The sequence below is a fragment of the Ranitomeya variabilis genome, chromosome 8 (assembly GCF_051348905.1).
Source record: "Ranitomeya variabilis isolate aRanVar5 chromosome 8, aRanVar5.hap1, whole genome shotgun sequence".
NCBI classification, from domain to species: domain Eukaryota; kingdom Metazoa; phylum Chordata; class Amphibia; order Anura; family Dendrobatidae; genus Ranitomeya; species Ranitomeya variabilis.
The window spans coordinates 204,661,369-204,674,120 of record NC_135239.1 but is presented as its reverse complement, the minus strand read 5'-3'; the positions used below and the strand labels follow the sequence as shown (position 1 = coordinate 204,674,120).

Below are 12,752 nucleotides of genomic sequence, written 5' to 3'. Positions count from 1 at the left end.
AACCTGATGCCAATGGGTTGGTCACTACAATATAAAGTATCACAGTGTATAGTACAAGCGATCAAACAATCACAGGTTTTAGTTCCCCTAGTGAAAATAAAAAAGTATATAAAAAGCAGTAGACAGAGAAATGGGAGCGTTATGGAAAAAGAAAAAGAAATAAAAGCGTAAAAAAACAAAAATGGCTCCAATGGGAATTGGACAGAGTCTGTCTGTATTTATAGGGGTTTTGCAGACAGTTGTTAAATGTAGCAAACTACATTGGTGTTACACCACTTTATTTCCTACCACTAGGGGGCAGTGAGAGTCTTAGTCCAGGAGCAAAAGCGCAGCAGTGGAGAGCCGTCTGTTTGTCGCTGCTGTTACTCACCCAAGGCTCCATCATGGAGAACGGCCGACATGCTGGTGATCAGTTTGGAGCAAACCTCGTTGGTTGCTGATTTTATGACGCTGCTGCTGGTACTGTGGCAACGGAATCTCTCAAAAGCATCCTTACGTTGAATGGAAGTCGGGTCCCCACCAATAAACATCTCCAGAGAGGAGTAACGGGGAACAAGAACCAACTAGGGACAAAAGATCAATATGACAAAGACCGTCACACTCACTGGCATATATAGAAGAAGGGATCCCAAAGCATTGAGCTCCCTCCTCATAATGCTGGGATTTTCCACCTAGGACAAAATGGTTTGGTGTTTGTTTGCCCCTCTGTTCAGTTTTCAGGAATCTTAGTGATGCCGTTCCTCAGGGGAGGGGCTGTTGTGAATTTACCTTTTGGCTCCCTCTAGTGGCTACTAGTGATTTGACTCTGGGTATGTCATTCATCCCTTGTATGCTCACCTGGGTCGTTAGGTCAGGGGTGTTGCTATATTAGCTCCCTGGACCTTCAGTTCAATGCCTGGCAACGTTGATATCAGAGCTAATCTGTAGTGCTCTTGTCTACTGATCCTGGTTCCTGTTTGATTAAGCTAAGTCTGCTTTCTTGCTTTTTGCTATTTGTTTTTGTTTGCATTTTTGTCCAGCTTGTATATAATCTGTTTCCTGACCTTGCTGGAAGCTCTAGGGTGGCTGGTGTTCTCCCCCCGGGCCGTTAGACGGTTCGGGGGTTCTTGAATCTCCAGTGTGGATTTTGATAGGGTTTTTGTTGACCATATAAGTTATCTTACTACATTCTGCTATTAGTGAGTGGGCCTCTCTTTGCTAAAATCTAGTTCATCTCTGTGTTTGTCATTTCCTCTTACCTCACCGTTATTATTTGTGGGGGGCTACTATCCTACTTTTGGGGTCTATTCTCTGGAGGCAAGAGAGGTCTTTGTTTTCCTCTTCTAGGGGTAGTTAGTCCTCCGGCTGGCGCGAGACATCTAGCGACCAACGTAGGCATGTTCCCCGGCTACTGCTAGTGTTGGCGTTAGGAGTAGATATATGGTCAACCCAGTTACCACTGCCCTATGAGCTGGATTTTTGTACGTCGCAGACTTACTTGTTTCTCTGAGACCCTCGCCATGGACCAGCTTGCCGCTCGTGTGCAGGGCATACAAGATTATGTTTTCAGAAGTCCTATGTCAGAACCTATGATACCGATTCCTGAACCGTTTTCCGGAGACCGATTTAAATTTAGAAATTTCAGGAATAATTGTAAATTGTTTTTGTCCCTGAAACCCTGTTCATCTGGAGACTCCGCTCAGCAAGTAAAAATTGTTATTTCTTTTTTACGGGGCGACCCTCAGGATTGGGCCTTCTCGCTGGCGCCAGGAGATCCGGCATTGGCTGATATTGATGCGTTTTTTCTGGCGCTCGGTTTGCTTTATGAGGAACCCAATCTTGAGATTCTGGCAGAAAAGGCCTTGCTGGCTATGTCTCAGGGCCAGGACGAGGCTGAAGTGTATTGCCAAAAATTTCGGAAATGGTCCGTGCTGACCCATTGGAACGAGTGTGCATTGGCTGCTAATTTTAGAAATGGCCTTTCTGAAGCCATTAAGAATGTGATGGTGGGTTTTCCCATTCCCACAGGTCTGAATGATTCTATGGCCCTGGCTATTCAAATCGACCGGCGGTTGCGGGAGCGCAAAACCGCTAATTCCCTCATGGTGTTGTCTGAACGGACACCTGATGTGATGCAATGTGATAGAATCCTGACTAGAAATGAGCGGAAAATTCATAGACGCCAGAATGGCTTGTGTTACTACTGTGGTGATTCTACACATGTTATCTCAGCATGCTCTAAACGTCTTACTAAGGTTGTTAGTCCGGTCGCCATTGGTAATTTGCAACCTAAATTTATTCTATCTGTAACTTTGATTTGCTCACTGTCATCATATCCTGTCATGGCGTTTGTGGACTCAGGTGCTGCTCTGAGCCTTATGGATCTGTCATTTGCCAAGCGCTGCGGATTTGTTCTTGAGCCATTGGAAAATCCTATCCCTCTTAGGGGTATTGATTCTACGCCATTGGCAAAAAATAAACCGCAGTTTTGGACACAGGTTACCATGTGCATGACTCCCGAACATCGGGAGGTAATACGTTTTCTTGTTCTGCATAAAATGCATGATTTGGTTGTTTTGGGTTTGCCATGGTTACAGACCCATAATCCAGTCTTGGATTGGAAGGCTATGTCAATGTCTAGTTGGGGCTGCCATGGAATTCATGGAGATTCCCTGCCCTTGTCTATTGCTTCTTCTACGCCTTCGGAAGTTCCGGCGTATTTGTCTGATTATCAGGATGTCTTCAGCGAGTCTAAGTCCAGTGCACTGCCTCCTCATAGGGAATGTGACTGTGCAATAGATTTGATTCCTGGCAGTAAGTTTCCTAAGGGGAGACTGTTTAATCTGTCGGTACCTGAACATACCGCGATGCGTTCATATATCAAGGAGTCTCTTGAGAAGGGGCATATCCGTCCTTCTTCTTCCCCTCTTGGTGCGGGATTCTTTTTTGTGGCCAAAAAGGACGGATCTTTGAGGCCTTGTATTGACTATCGGCTTTTAAATAAGATCACTGTCAAATTTCAGTATCCTTTGCCGCTGTTGTCAGATTTGTTTGCCCGGATTAAAGGTGCCAAGTGGTTCACCAAGATAGACCTTCGTGGTGCGTACAACCTTGTGCGCATTAGGCAGGGCGATGAATGGAAAACCGCATTCAATACGCCCGAAGGTCATTTTGAGTACTTGGTGATGCCATTCGGTCTCTCTAATGCACCTTCAGTTTTTCAGTCCTTCATGCATGACATTTTCCGGAAGTATCTGGATAAATTTTTGATTGTTTATCTGGATGATATTCTGGTTTTTTCTGATGATTGGGACTCGCATGTGGAGCAGGTCAGGATGGTTTTTGAGATTCTGCGTGAAAATTCTTTGTTTGTAAAAGGCTCAAAGTGTCTCTTTGGTGTACAGAAGGTTCCCTTTTTGGGGTTCATTTTTTCCCCTTCTGCTGTGGAGATGGATCCAGTCAAGGTCCGAGCTATTCATGATTGGACTCAACCCTCGTCAGTTAAGAGTCTTCAGAAGTTCTTGGGTTTTGCTAACTTTTACCGTCGTTTTATCGCAAATTTCTCTAGCGTTGTTAAACCGCTGACGGATATGACCAAGAAAGGCTCTGATGTAGCTAACTGGGCTCCTGCTGCCGTGGAGGCTTTCCAGGAGTTAAAACGCCGGTTTACTTCGGCGCCTGTTTTGTGCCAGCCTGACATCTCACTTCCTTTTCAGGTTGAGGTGGATGCTTCGGAGATTGGGGCAGGGGCCGTTTTGTCACAGAGAGGCCCTGGTTGCTCTACTATGAGACCTTGTGCCTTTTTCTCTAGGAAGTTTTCGCCGGCAGAGCGAAATTATGATGTGGGCAATCGGGAGTTGTTGGCCATGAAGTGGGCATTTGAGGAGTGGCGTCATTGGCTCGAGGGTGCTAAGCATCGTGTGGTGGTCTTGACTGATCACAAAAATCTGATGTATCTCGAGTCTGCTAAACGCCTGAATCCTAGACAGGCCCGCTGGTCATTGTTTTTCTCCCGTTTTGACTTTGTGGTCTCGTATTTACCAGGGTCTAAGAATGTGAAGGCCGACGCTCTGTCTAGGAGCTTTGTGCCTGATGCTCCTGGAGTCGCTGAACCTGTGGGTATTCTTAAGGAAGGAGTTATCGTGTCTGCTATTTCTCCAGATCTGCGACGTGTGTTGCAGAGATTTCAGGCTGGTAGGCCTGACTCTTGTCCACCTGACAGATTGTTTGTGCCTGCTAGATGGACCAGCAGAGTCATTTCCGAGGTTCATTCCTCGGTGTTGGCAGGGCACCCGGGAATTTTTGGCACCAGAGATCTGGTGGCCAGGTCCTTTTGGTGGCCTTCCTTGTCAAGGGATGTGCGGTCATTTGTACAGTCCTGTGGTACTTGTGCTCGAGCTAAGCCTTGCTGCTCTCGTGCCAGCGGGTTGCTCTTGCCCTTGCCTGTCCCGAAGAGACTTTGGACACACATCTCTATGGATTTCATTTCTGATCTTCCGGTGTCTCAGGGCATGTCTGTCATCTGGGTGATATGTGATCGTTTCTCCAAGATGGTCCATTTGGTTCCTTTGCCTAAGCTGCCCTCTTCTTCTGATCTGGTTCCTGTGTTCTTCCAGAACGTGGTTCGTTTGCATGGCATTCCTGAGAATATTGTGTCGGACAGAGGATCCCAGTTTGTTTCCAGGTTCTGGCGATCCTTTTGTGGTAGGATGGGCATTGAGTTGTCGTTTTCATCCGCTTTCCATCCCCAGACTAACGGACAAACGGAGCGAACTAATCAGACTCTGGAGGCTTATTTGAGGTGTTTTGTCTCTTCTGATCAGGATGATTGGGTGACCTTCTTGCCGTTGGCTGAATTTGCCCTTAATAATCGGGCTAGTTCCGCCACCTTGGTTTCGCCATTTTTCTGCAACTCTGGTTTCCATCCTCGTTTTTCCTCGGGACATGTGGAGCCTTCTGACTGTCCTGGGGTGGATTCCGTGGTGGATAGGTTGCAGCGGATCTGGGGGCATGTGGTGGACAACTTGAAGTTGTCACAGGAGAAGGCTCAGCGTTTTGCCAACCGCCGCCGCGGTGTGGGTCCCCGACTTCGCGTTGGGGATTTGGTATGGCTGTCTTCTCGATTTGTTCCTATGAAGGTCTCCTCTCCCAAATTTAAGCCTCGCTTCATTGGTCCTTACAAGATATTGGAAATCATTAATCCTGTATCCTTTCGCCTGGATCTTCCGGTATCGTTTGCCATCCACAACGTATTTCATAGGTCCTTGTTGCGGCGGTACGTTGTGCCTGTGGTTCCTTCTGCTGAGCCTCCTGCTCCGGTGTTGGTTGAGGGCGAGTTGGAGTACGTGGTGGAGAAGATCTTAGATTCTCGTCTCTCCAGGCGGAGGCTTCAGTACCTGGTCAAGTGGAAGGGCTATGGTCAGGAGGATAATTCCTGGGTGGTCGCCTCTGATGTGCATGCGGCCGATTTAGTTTGTGCCTTTCACGCCGCTCATCCTGATCGCCCTGGTGGTCTTGGTGAGGGTTCGGTGACCCCTCACTAAGGGGGGGGTACTGTTGTGAATTTACCTTTTGGCTCCCTCTAGTGGCTACTAGTGATTTGACTCTGGGTATGTCATTCATCCCTTGTATGCTCACCTGGGTCGTTAGGTCAGGGGTGTTGCTATATTAGCTCCCTGGACCTTCAGTTCAATGCCTGGCAACGTTGATATCAGAGCTAATCTGTAGTGCTCTTGTCTACTGATCCTGGTTCCTGTTTGATTAAGCTAAGTCTGCTTTCTTGCTTTTTGCTATTTGTTTTTGTTTGCATTTTTGTCCAGCTTGTATATAATCTGTTTCCTGACCTTGCTGGAAGCTCTAGGGTGGCTGGTGTTCTCCCCCCGGGCCGTTAGACGGTTCGGGGGTTCTTGAATCTCCAGTGTGGATTTTGATAGGGTTTTTGTTGACCATATAAGTTATCTTACTACATTCTGCTATTAGTGAGTGGGTCTCTCTTTGCTAAAATCTAGTTCATCTCTGTGTTTGTCATTTCCTCTTACCTCACCGTTATTATTTGTGGGGGGCTACTATCCTACTTTTGGGGTCTATTCTCTGGAGGCAAGAGAGGTCTTTGTTTTCCTCTTCTAGGGGTAGTTAGTCCTCCGGCTGGCGCGAGACATCTAGCGACCAACGTAGGCATGTTCCCCGGCTACTGCTAGTGTTGGCGTTAGGAGTAGATATATGGTCAACCCAGTTACCACTGCCCTATGAGCTGGATTTTTGTACGTCGCAGACTTACTTGTTTCTCTGAGACCCTCGCCATTGGGGTCATAACAAGGGGCATCCTGCACAGGTTCTAGCAAAGTGATAGGACCAGGGCTTACCATTTCCAGGCTTCGCCTAGGAGAGAAGGGTTTCATTTATTGGAATCCCCAATATCTATTAATGTTAGTGATGCAGTTCCTCATGGGAGGGGCATCCTGCACAGGTTCTAGCACAGTGATAGGACCAGGGCTTACCATTTCCAAGCTTCGCTTAGGAGAGAACGGTCTGATGTTTGTTTGCCCCTCTGCTCTCTTTTCAGGACATTTATTGGAATCCCTAATATCTATTAATGTTAGTGATGCAGTTCCTCATGGGAGGGGCATCCTGCCCAGGTTGTAGCTAAGTGATAGGACCAAGGCTTTCCAAGCTTTGCCTAGGACAGAAAGGGCTGTTGTTTGTGTGCCCCTCTGTTCTCTTTATAGGACACTCAGTGGAATTTCCAAGGTCTATTGTTTGGTAGTGATGCAGTTCCTCAGGGGAGGGGCATCCTGCCCAGGTTCTAGCAAAGTGATAGGACCAGGGCTTACCATTTCCAGGCTTCGCCTAGGAGAGAAGGGCTGGTGTTTGTTTGCCTCTCTGCTCTCTTTTCAGGACACTTAGTGGAATCCCCCAATATCTGTTCGTGTTAGTGATGTAGTTCCTCATGGGAGGGGCATCCTGTTCAGGTTCTAGCAAAGTGATAAGACCAGGGCTTTCCAAGGTTTGCCTAGGACAGAAGGGTCTGGTGTTGGTGTGCCCCTCTGTTCTCTTTGTAGGACACTCAGTGGAATCACCAATGTCTATTATTGGTAGTGGTGCAGTTCCTCAGGGGAGGAGCATCCTGCACAGGTTCTAGCAAAATGATGGGACCGGGGATTTCAAAGTTCCGCCTTTATGATATGTTCACCCTTGGGTCTCACTATAGAAAGGGTTATATATACCTCCAGTCATACTCACCGAATCTATCAGTATATTGGCTCCTTGTACTCTCTCCCGAGAGCTGTATCGGGTGAATTCAAGGCGGACGGTGTAACTGACCCCACGCTCCAGGCAAACCGGCTGAGGCAACACCACATGTCTGTAAAAGTAAATCATAACCCACGGAGAACTATGACACCTGTCATGTAAGGGGGACACAATCTGCAGATGTACCACCCCTATGACCCCATGACAGGGGGACTGAGTATTTTTTTGCACCGGGGCGGAACGGCTGATATGGGAATAGCCCCTTAATATAGAGGATCTGGGGTCTGAATTCATTCAGGAGACGGCTAATCAGTGGTGGGATATTAATATAGTGATCAGGGATCTGATACAGTACAGGGCGTCAGGATATAATTAGGGGGTCTAAGACTAATAAAGAGGCCTGGTCATGGGTATGACTATATTTGAGGATTCTGACTCGGCCATAGCGCTGTTTCCCAATTAAAGCAGCCATGTTTTTCTGGGCAACCTGTTTTTTTTAACTCACCTGGTAGTTGTAGGAAGAGAAGTAGTCATCACGTCATCGGCAGGAATAGTGTTACCGCAGCGGCTGCTGGATGGAATCGGACCGGGTCTGATCACGGAAATCTTCACTTGTTGCCACCTCTCAGGAAACTGCTCATAAATGAATCAAGGCAGATGAATGAGACCCTTTCCGTGGCGGGACCACCATACACAGGATATCGGGTTTATAGGCCTGGTGGGATTCATCTAATCCGTAGTGGATTGCAGCATTATTAAGGGCGTGTAACAGTATTGATGGGAATCTGACATGAGGCCCAGAGACATCGCTATAGCGGGTGCTGAGGTAGCAGACTCACCTCGGCCCTGGTGTCCTAGGGGGCCCATCTGTTACATAAGGAGATGGCAGCATTATTAATGATATTGGTAGAAATCCTACATCAGGGGCAAAGATATAACTGTACAAGCTGCAGATATCACAGTCTCGCCCCAGCCCTGGTGTCCTGGGGTTTTTTTTTTGCCAGATAAGATGGCATTATTATTAACTTCATGTAATAGTTTTAGTAACACTCATACTTCAGACCTGAGATGTAGCTATAAGGCGTGCAGAAGTCGCAGTTTAAACGAGGCCCTGATGTCCTAGGGGGCCTGTCCGCCACATGAGAAGATGGCAGGATTATTAATGGCACGAAGTATAGGTAGGAATCTTATATTAGGGCCTGAGATGTAGCTATAGGCGTGCAGAAGTCGCAGTTTTACTGAGGCCCTGGTGTGCTAGGGGGCCTGTCCACCACATGAGAAGATGGCAGGATTATTAATGGCACGAAGTATAGGTAGGAATCTTATATCAGGGCCTGAGATGTAGCAATAGGCATGCAGAAGTCGCAGTTTTACCAAGGCCCTGGTGTGCTAGGGGGCCTGTCCACCACATGAGAAGATGGCCATATTAATGGCACGAAGTATAGGCAGGAATCTTATCTCAGGGCCTGAGATGTAGCTATAAGGCGTGCAGAAGTCGCAGTTTTACCAAGGTCCTGGTGTGCTAGGGTCCATTGGCCACATGAGAAGATGGCAGTATTATTAATGGCACGAAGTATAGGTAGGAATCTTATATTAGGGCCTGAGATGTAGCTATAAGGCGTGCAGAAGTCGCAGTTTTACTGAGGCCCTGGTGTGCTAGGGGGCCTGTCCACCACATGAGAAGATGGCAGGATTATTAATGGCACGAAGTATAGGTAGGAATCTTATATCAGGGCCTGAGATGTAGCAATAGGCATGCAGAAGTCGCAGTTTTACCAAGGCCCTGGTGTGCTAGGGGGCCTGTCCACCACATGAGAAGATGGCCATATTAATGGCACGAAGTATAGGCAGGAATCTTATCTCAGGGCCTGAGATGTAGCTATAAGGCGTGCAGAAGTCGCAGTTTTACCAAGGTCCTGGTGTGCTAGGGTCCATTGGCCACATGAGAAGATGGCAGTATTATTAATGGCGTGTATCAGTATAGGTAGTGATGTAGCTATAGTGAGTGCAGAGATTACAATCTGGCCTAGTCCCGGGTTTGTAGGGAGGTGGGGGGCACATAAGAAGACCCCACTATTACAGGGGCACATTGCAGGCGGAGGCCTCGTTAGAGATCTCGTTATGACCCGTGTGTAGGAATATTTTACCTTCGGCTCGTACCGGATGATGGCCTCATACTCCACGGAGTACGGGATGTTACTGATCTGAAACTCCACGACTCCACCCTCAGGGACCAGAGCGAATCCGGGGCCCGTCCACGTGGCAGGACGACCCACTGGGCGTTCACGCTCCGCCACCGAGGAGCCCTATGGAAGAAACGAGGAGCATAGTTATCACCCTGCTGCTGGCAGGGCATGCTGGGAGATGTAGTTGGGCAATAGTTGACCACAGCTTGGGTTGCCAATAATCGTATTCTCGGGATCTTATTACCTGTCGGAGCAGAGCGGATTCAGCCTCATAGGTGTAGTGGTCCAAGTCGATTCGGTAATGCCCGGATTTGACCAGGTTGCACTGCCGGCCCACCATGTTGGTTCTGCAGCGGCACTGACCCGTCTCAGTCGCACAGCTGCCGAAAAAAAATCACCAGAGGTAACAAAGTCTATCAGATGGGTCACACCTTATCCCTACGCCAAGTTACAGAGAACTTCTGAGAACTTCTTTGGTTGCGTCCCAATGACAACACTTCTTGTGCTGGATCCATATTATTACCTCGCTGTCATAAGACTCGGTGTCTGTCAGAACACTGATCTGCCAGCGCGCAGGAGCATAAGTGTTGTCATAGGGACAAAAAAAATCACTTTTCAGCTTCTAATAACTTGGCATAGAAATTTTGATACTAAAAGGAAAATTGATGTTTTTTCAGTATAATCGTTTCCGTTCTTTTTGATCGGTGTGTGTGAACCCTCTGGGACCCCCATGATCCTGAGTATGAAGAGGACGTAGCTCTGGTCATCATACAACTGTGCAACAACCTGCACAACCCCAGAAATCACAGGTGTAGTCCTGCAAGGGGGTTTGCAAAGGCGGGATGTACAGTATGCAAATTTGCATAAAATGGCCCATATTTTCCATTTGGAAGTGGAACAGGACAAAACCTAAAACGTGTAGGATCCGTCACCTCGTCCACCCAGACTTACTGATTATCCCATGCTCCACCGACGTCACAGTCACAGGCCCGGCATCCGTGGAGGTCATGACTGAGAGCCCAGTACTCCGGCTAGTGAAATCAAAGATGGGGGAAAAAATGGAAAAATTAAATCAATATTTATCACATACAACTCATAGGTGGTCCTTAACATAGGTGGACCTTTCCATAGGTAGTTTTTATCATATTTTGTTCTTATCATGGATGGTCCTTATCATAGATGGTTCTTATCATAGGTAGTCTTTATTACAGTTAGGTCCATATATATTTGGACAGAGACAACATTTTTCTAATTTTGGTTATAGACATTACCACAATGAATTTTAAACAAAACAATTCAGATGCAGTTGAAGTTCAGACTTTCAGCTTTCATGTGAGGGTATCCACATTAAAATTGGATGAAGGGTTTAGGAGTTTCAGCTCCTTAACATGTGCCACCCTGTTTTTAAAGGGACCAAAAGTAATTGGACAATTGACTCCAAGGCTATTTCATGGACAGGTGTGGGCAATCCCTTTGTTATGTCATTTTCAATTGAGCAGATAAAAGGCCTGGAGTTGATTTGAGGTGTGGTGATTGCATTTGGAAGGTTTTGCTGTGAAGTAAACATGCGGTAAAGGAGCTCTTCATGCAGGTGAAACAAGCCATCCTTAAGCTGCGAAAACAGAGAAAAACCATCCGAGAAATTGCTACAATATTAGGAGTGGCAAAATCTACAGTTTGGTACATCCTGAGAAAGAAAGAAAGCACTGGTGATCTCATCAATGCAAAAAGACCTGGGCGCCCACAGAAGACAACAGTGGTGGATGATCGCAGAATAATCTCCATGGTGAAGAGAAACCCCTTCACAACAGCCAACCAAGTGACCAACACTCTCCAGGAGGTCGGCGTATCAATATCCAAATCTACCATAAAGAGAAGACTGCATGAAAGTAACTACAGAGGGTTCACTGCACGGTGCAAGCCACTCATAAGCATCAAGAATAAAAAGGCTAAAAAACATCTAAAAAAGCCGGCACAGTTCTGGAAGAACATTCTGTGGACAGATGAAACCAAGATCAACCTCTACCAGAATGATGGAAAGAGAAAAGTATGGCGAAGGCTTGGTACAGCTCATGATCCAAAGCATCCCACATCATCTGTAAAACACGGCGGAGGCAGTGTGATGGCTTGGGCAGGCATGGCTGCCAGTGGCACTGGGTCACTAGTGTTTATTGATGATGTCACACAGGAATGAATTCTGAGGTCTTCAGAGCCGCCATACTGTGTGCTCAGATCCAGCCAAATGCAGCCAAACTGATTGGTCGTCATTTCATACTACAGATGGACAATGACCCAAAACATAAAGCCAAAGCAACCCAGGAGTTTATTAATGCAAAGAAGTGGAATATTCCTGAATGGCCAAGTCAGTCACCTGATCTCAACCCAATTGAGCAGCGTTTCACTTGTTAAAGACTAAACTTCAGACAGAAAGGCCCACAAACAAACAGCAACTGAAAACCACCGCAGTGAAGGCCTGGCAGAGCATCAAAAGGGAGGAAACACAGCGTCTGGTGATGTCCATGAGTTCAAGACTTCAGGCAGCCATTGCCAACAAAGGGTTTTCAACCAAGTACTAGAAATGAACATTTTATTTACAATTATTGAATCTGTCCAATTACTTTTGGTCCCTTTAAAAACCGGGTGGCACATGTTAAGGAGCAGAAACTCCTAAACCCTTCATCCAATTTTAATGTGGATGCCCTCAAATGAAAGCTGAAAGTCTGAACTTCAACTGCATCTGAATTGTTTTGTTTAAAATTCATTGTGGTAATGTCTATAACCAAAACTAGAAAAATGTTGTCTCTGTCCAAATATATATGGACCTAACTGTATGGGTGGTCCTAACCATAGGTGGTTCTTATCATAGGTGGTCCTTATTATGGGTGGTCCATACCATAGGTGGACCTTATCATAGGTTGTCCTTATCATGGGTGGTCCTAATCATACGTGGACCTTATAGATGGTTCTTATCATAGGTTGTCCATATCATGGACGGTCCTTATCATAGGTGCTCCTTATTATGAGTGGTCTTTACCAGTGATGAGCGAGTATACTCGTTGCTCGGGTTTTCCTGAGCACGCTCGGGTGACCTCTGAGTATTTGTTAGTGTTTGGAGATTTAGTTTTCATCACCTCAGCTGAATGATTTACAGCTACTACCCAGCCTGAGTACATGTGGGGGTTGCCTGGTTGCTAGGGAATCCCGACATGTAATCAAGCTGGCTACTAGCTGTAAATCATTCAGCTGAGGTGATGAAAACTAAATCTCTGAGCACTAACAAATACTCGGAGGTCACCCGAGCATGCTCTGGAAAACCCGAGCAACGAGTACACTCGCTCA

At 46.7% G+C, this 12,752-nt stretch overlaps 1 protein-coding gene and 1 long non-coding RNA gene across 7 annotated transcripts in view; one reads left to right on the top strand and one right to left on the bottom strand.

The window, feature by feature from the left end:
* Window positions 1-12,752, top strand: part of LOC143787560 (uncharacterized) — a 131,168-nt gene that overhangs the window by 19,726 nt on the left and 98,690 nt on the right. The gene's annotated exons all lie outside the window — the stretch shown is intronic.
* Window positions 1-12,752, bottom strand: part of LAMB2 (laminin subunit beta 2) — a 73,606-nt gene that overhangs the window by 15,845 nt on the left and 45,009 nt on the right. For all 3 annotated transcript variants that reach the window (XM_077276411.1, XM_077276408.1, XM_077276409.1), the window contains exons 13-18: window positions 10,365-10,444; window positions 9,658-9,793; window positions 9,375-9,533; window positions 7,733-7,860; window positions 7,219-7,339; window positions 371-563 (exon numbers count right to left, since the gene is read on the bottom strand). In XM_077276411.1, the coding sequence (XP_077132526.1) occupies window positions 371-563; window positions 7,219-7,339; window positions 7,733-7,860; window positions 9,375-9,533; window positions 9,658-9,793; window positions 10,365-10,444 (817 nt within the window). The remainder of the gene's footprint in view (window positions 1-370; window positions 564-7,218; window positions 7,340-7,732; window positions 7,861-9,374; window positions 9,534-9,657; window positions 9,794-10,364; window positions 10,445-12,752) is intronic.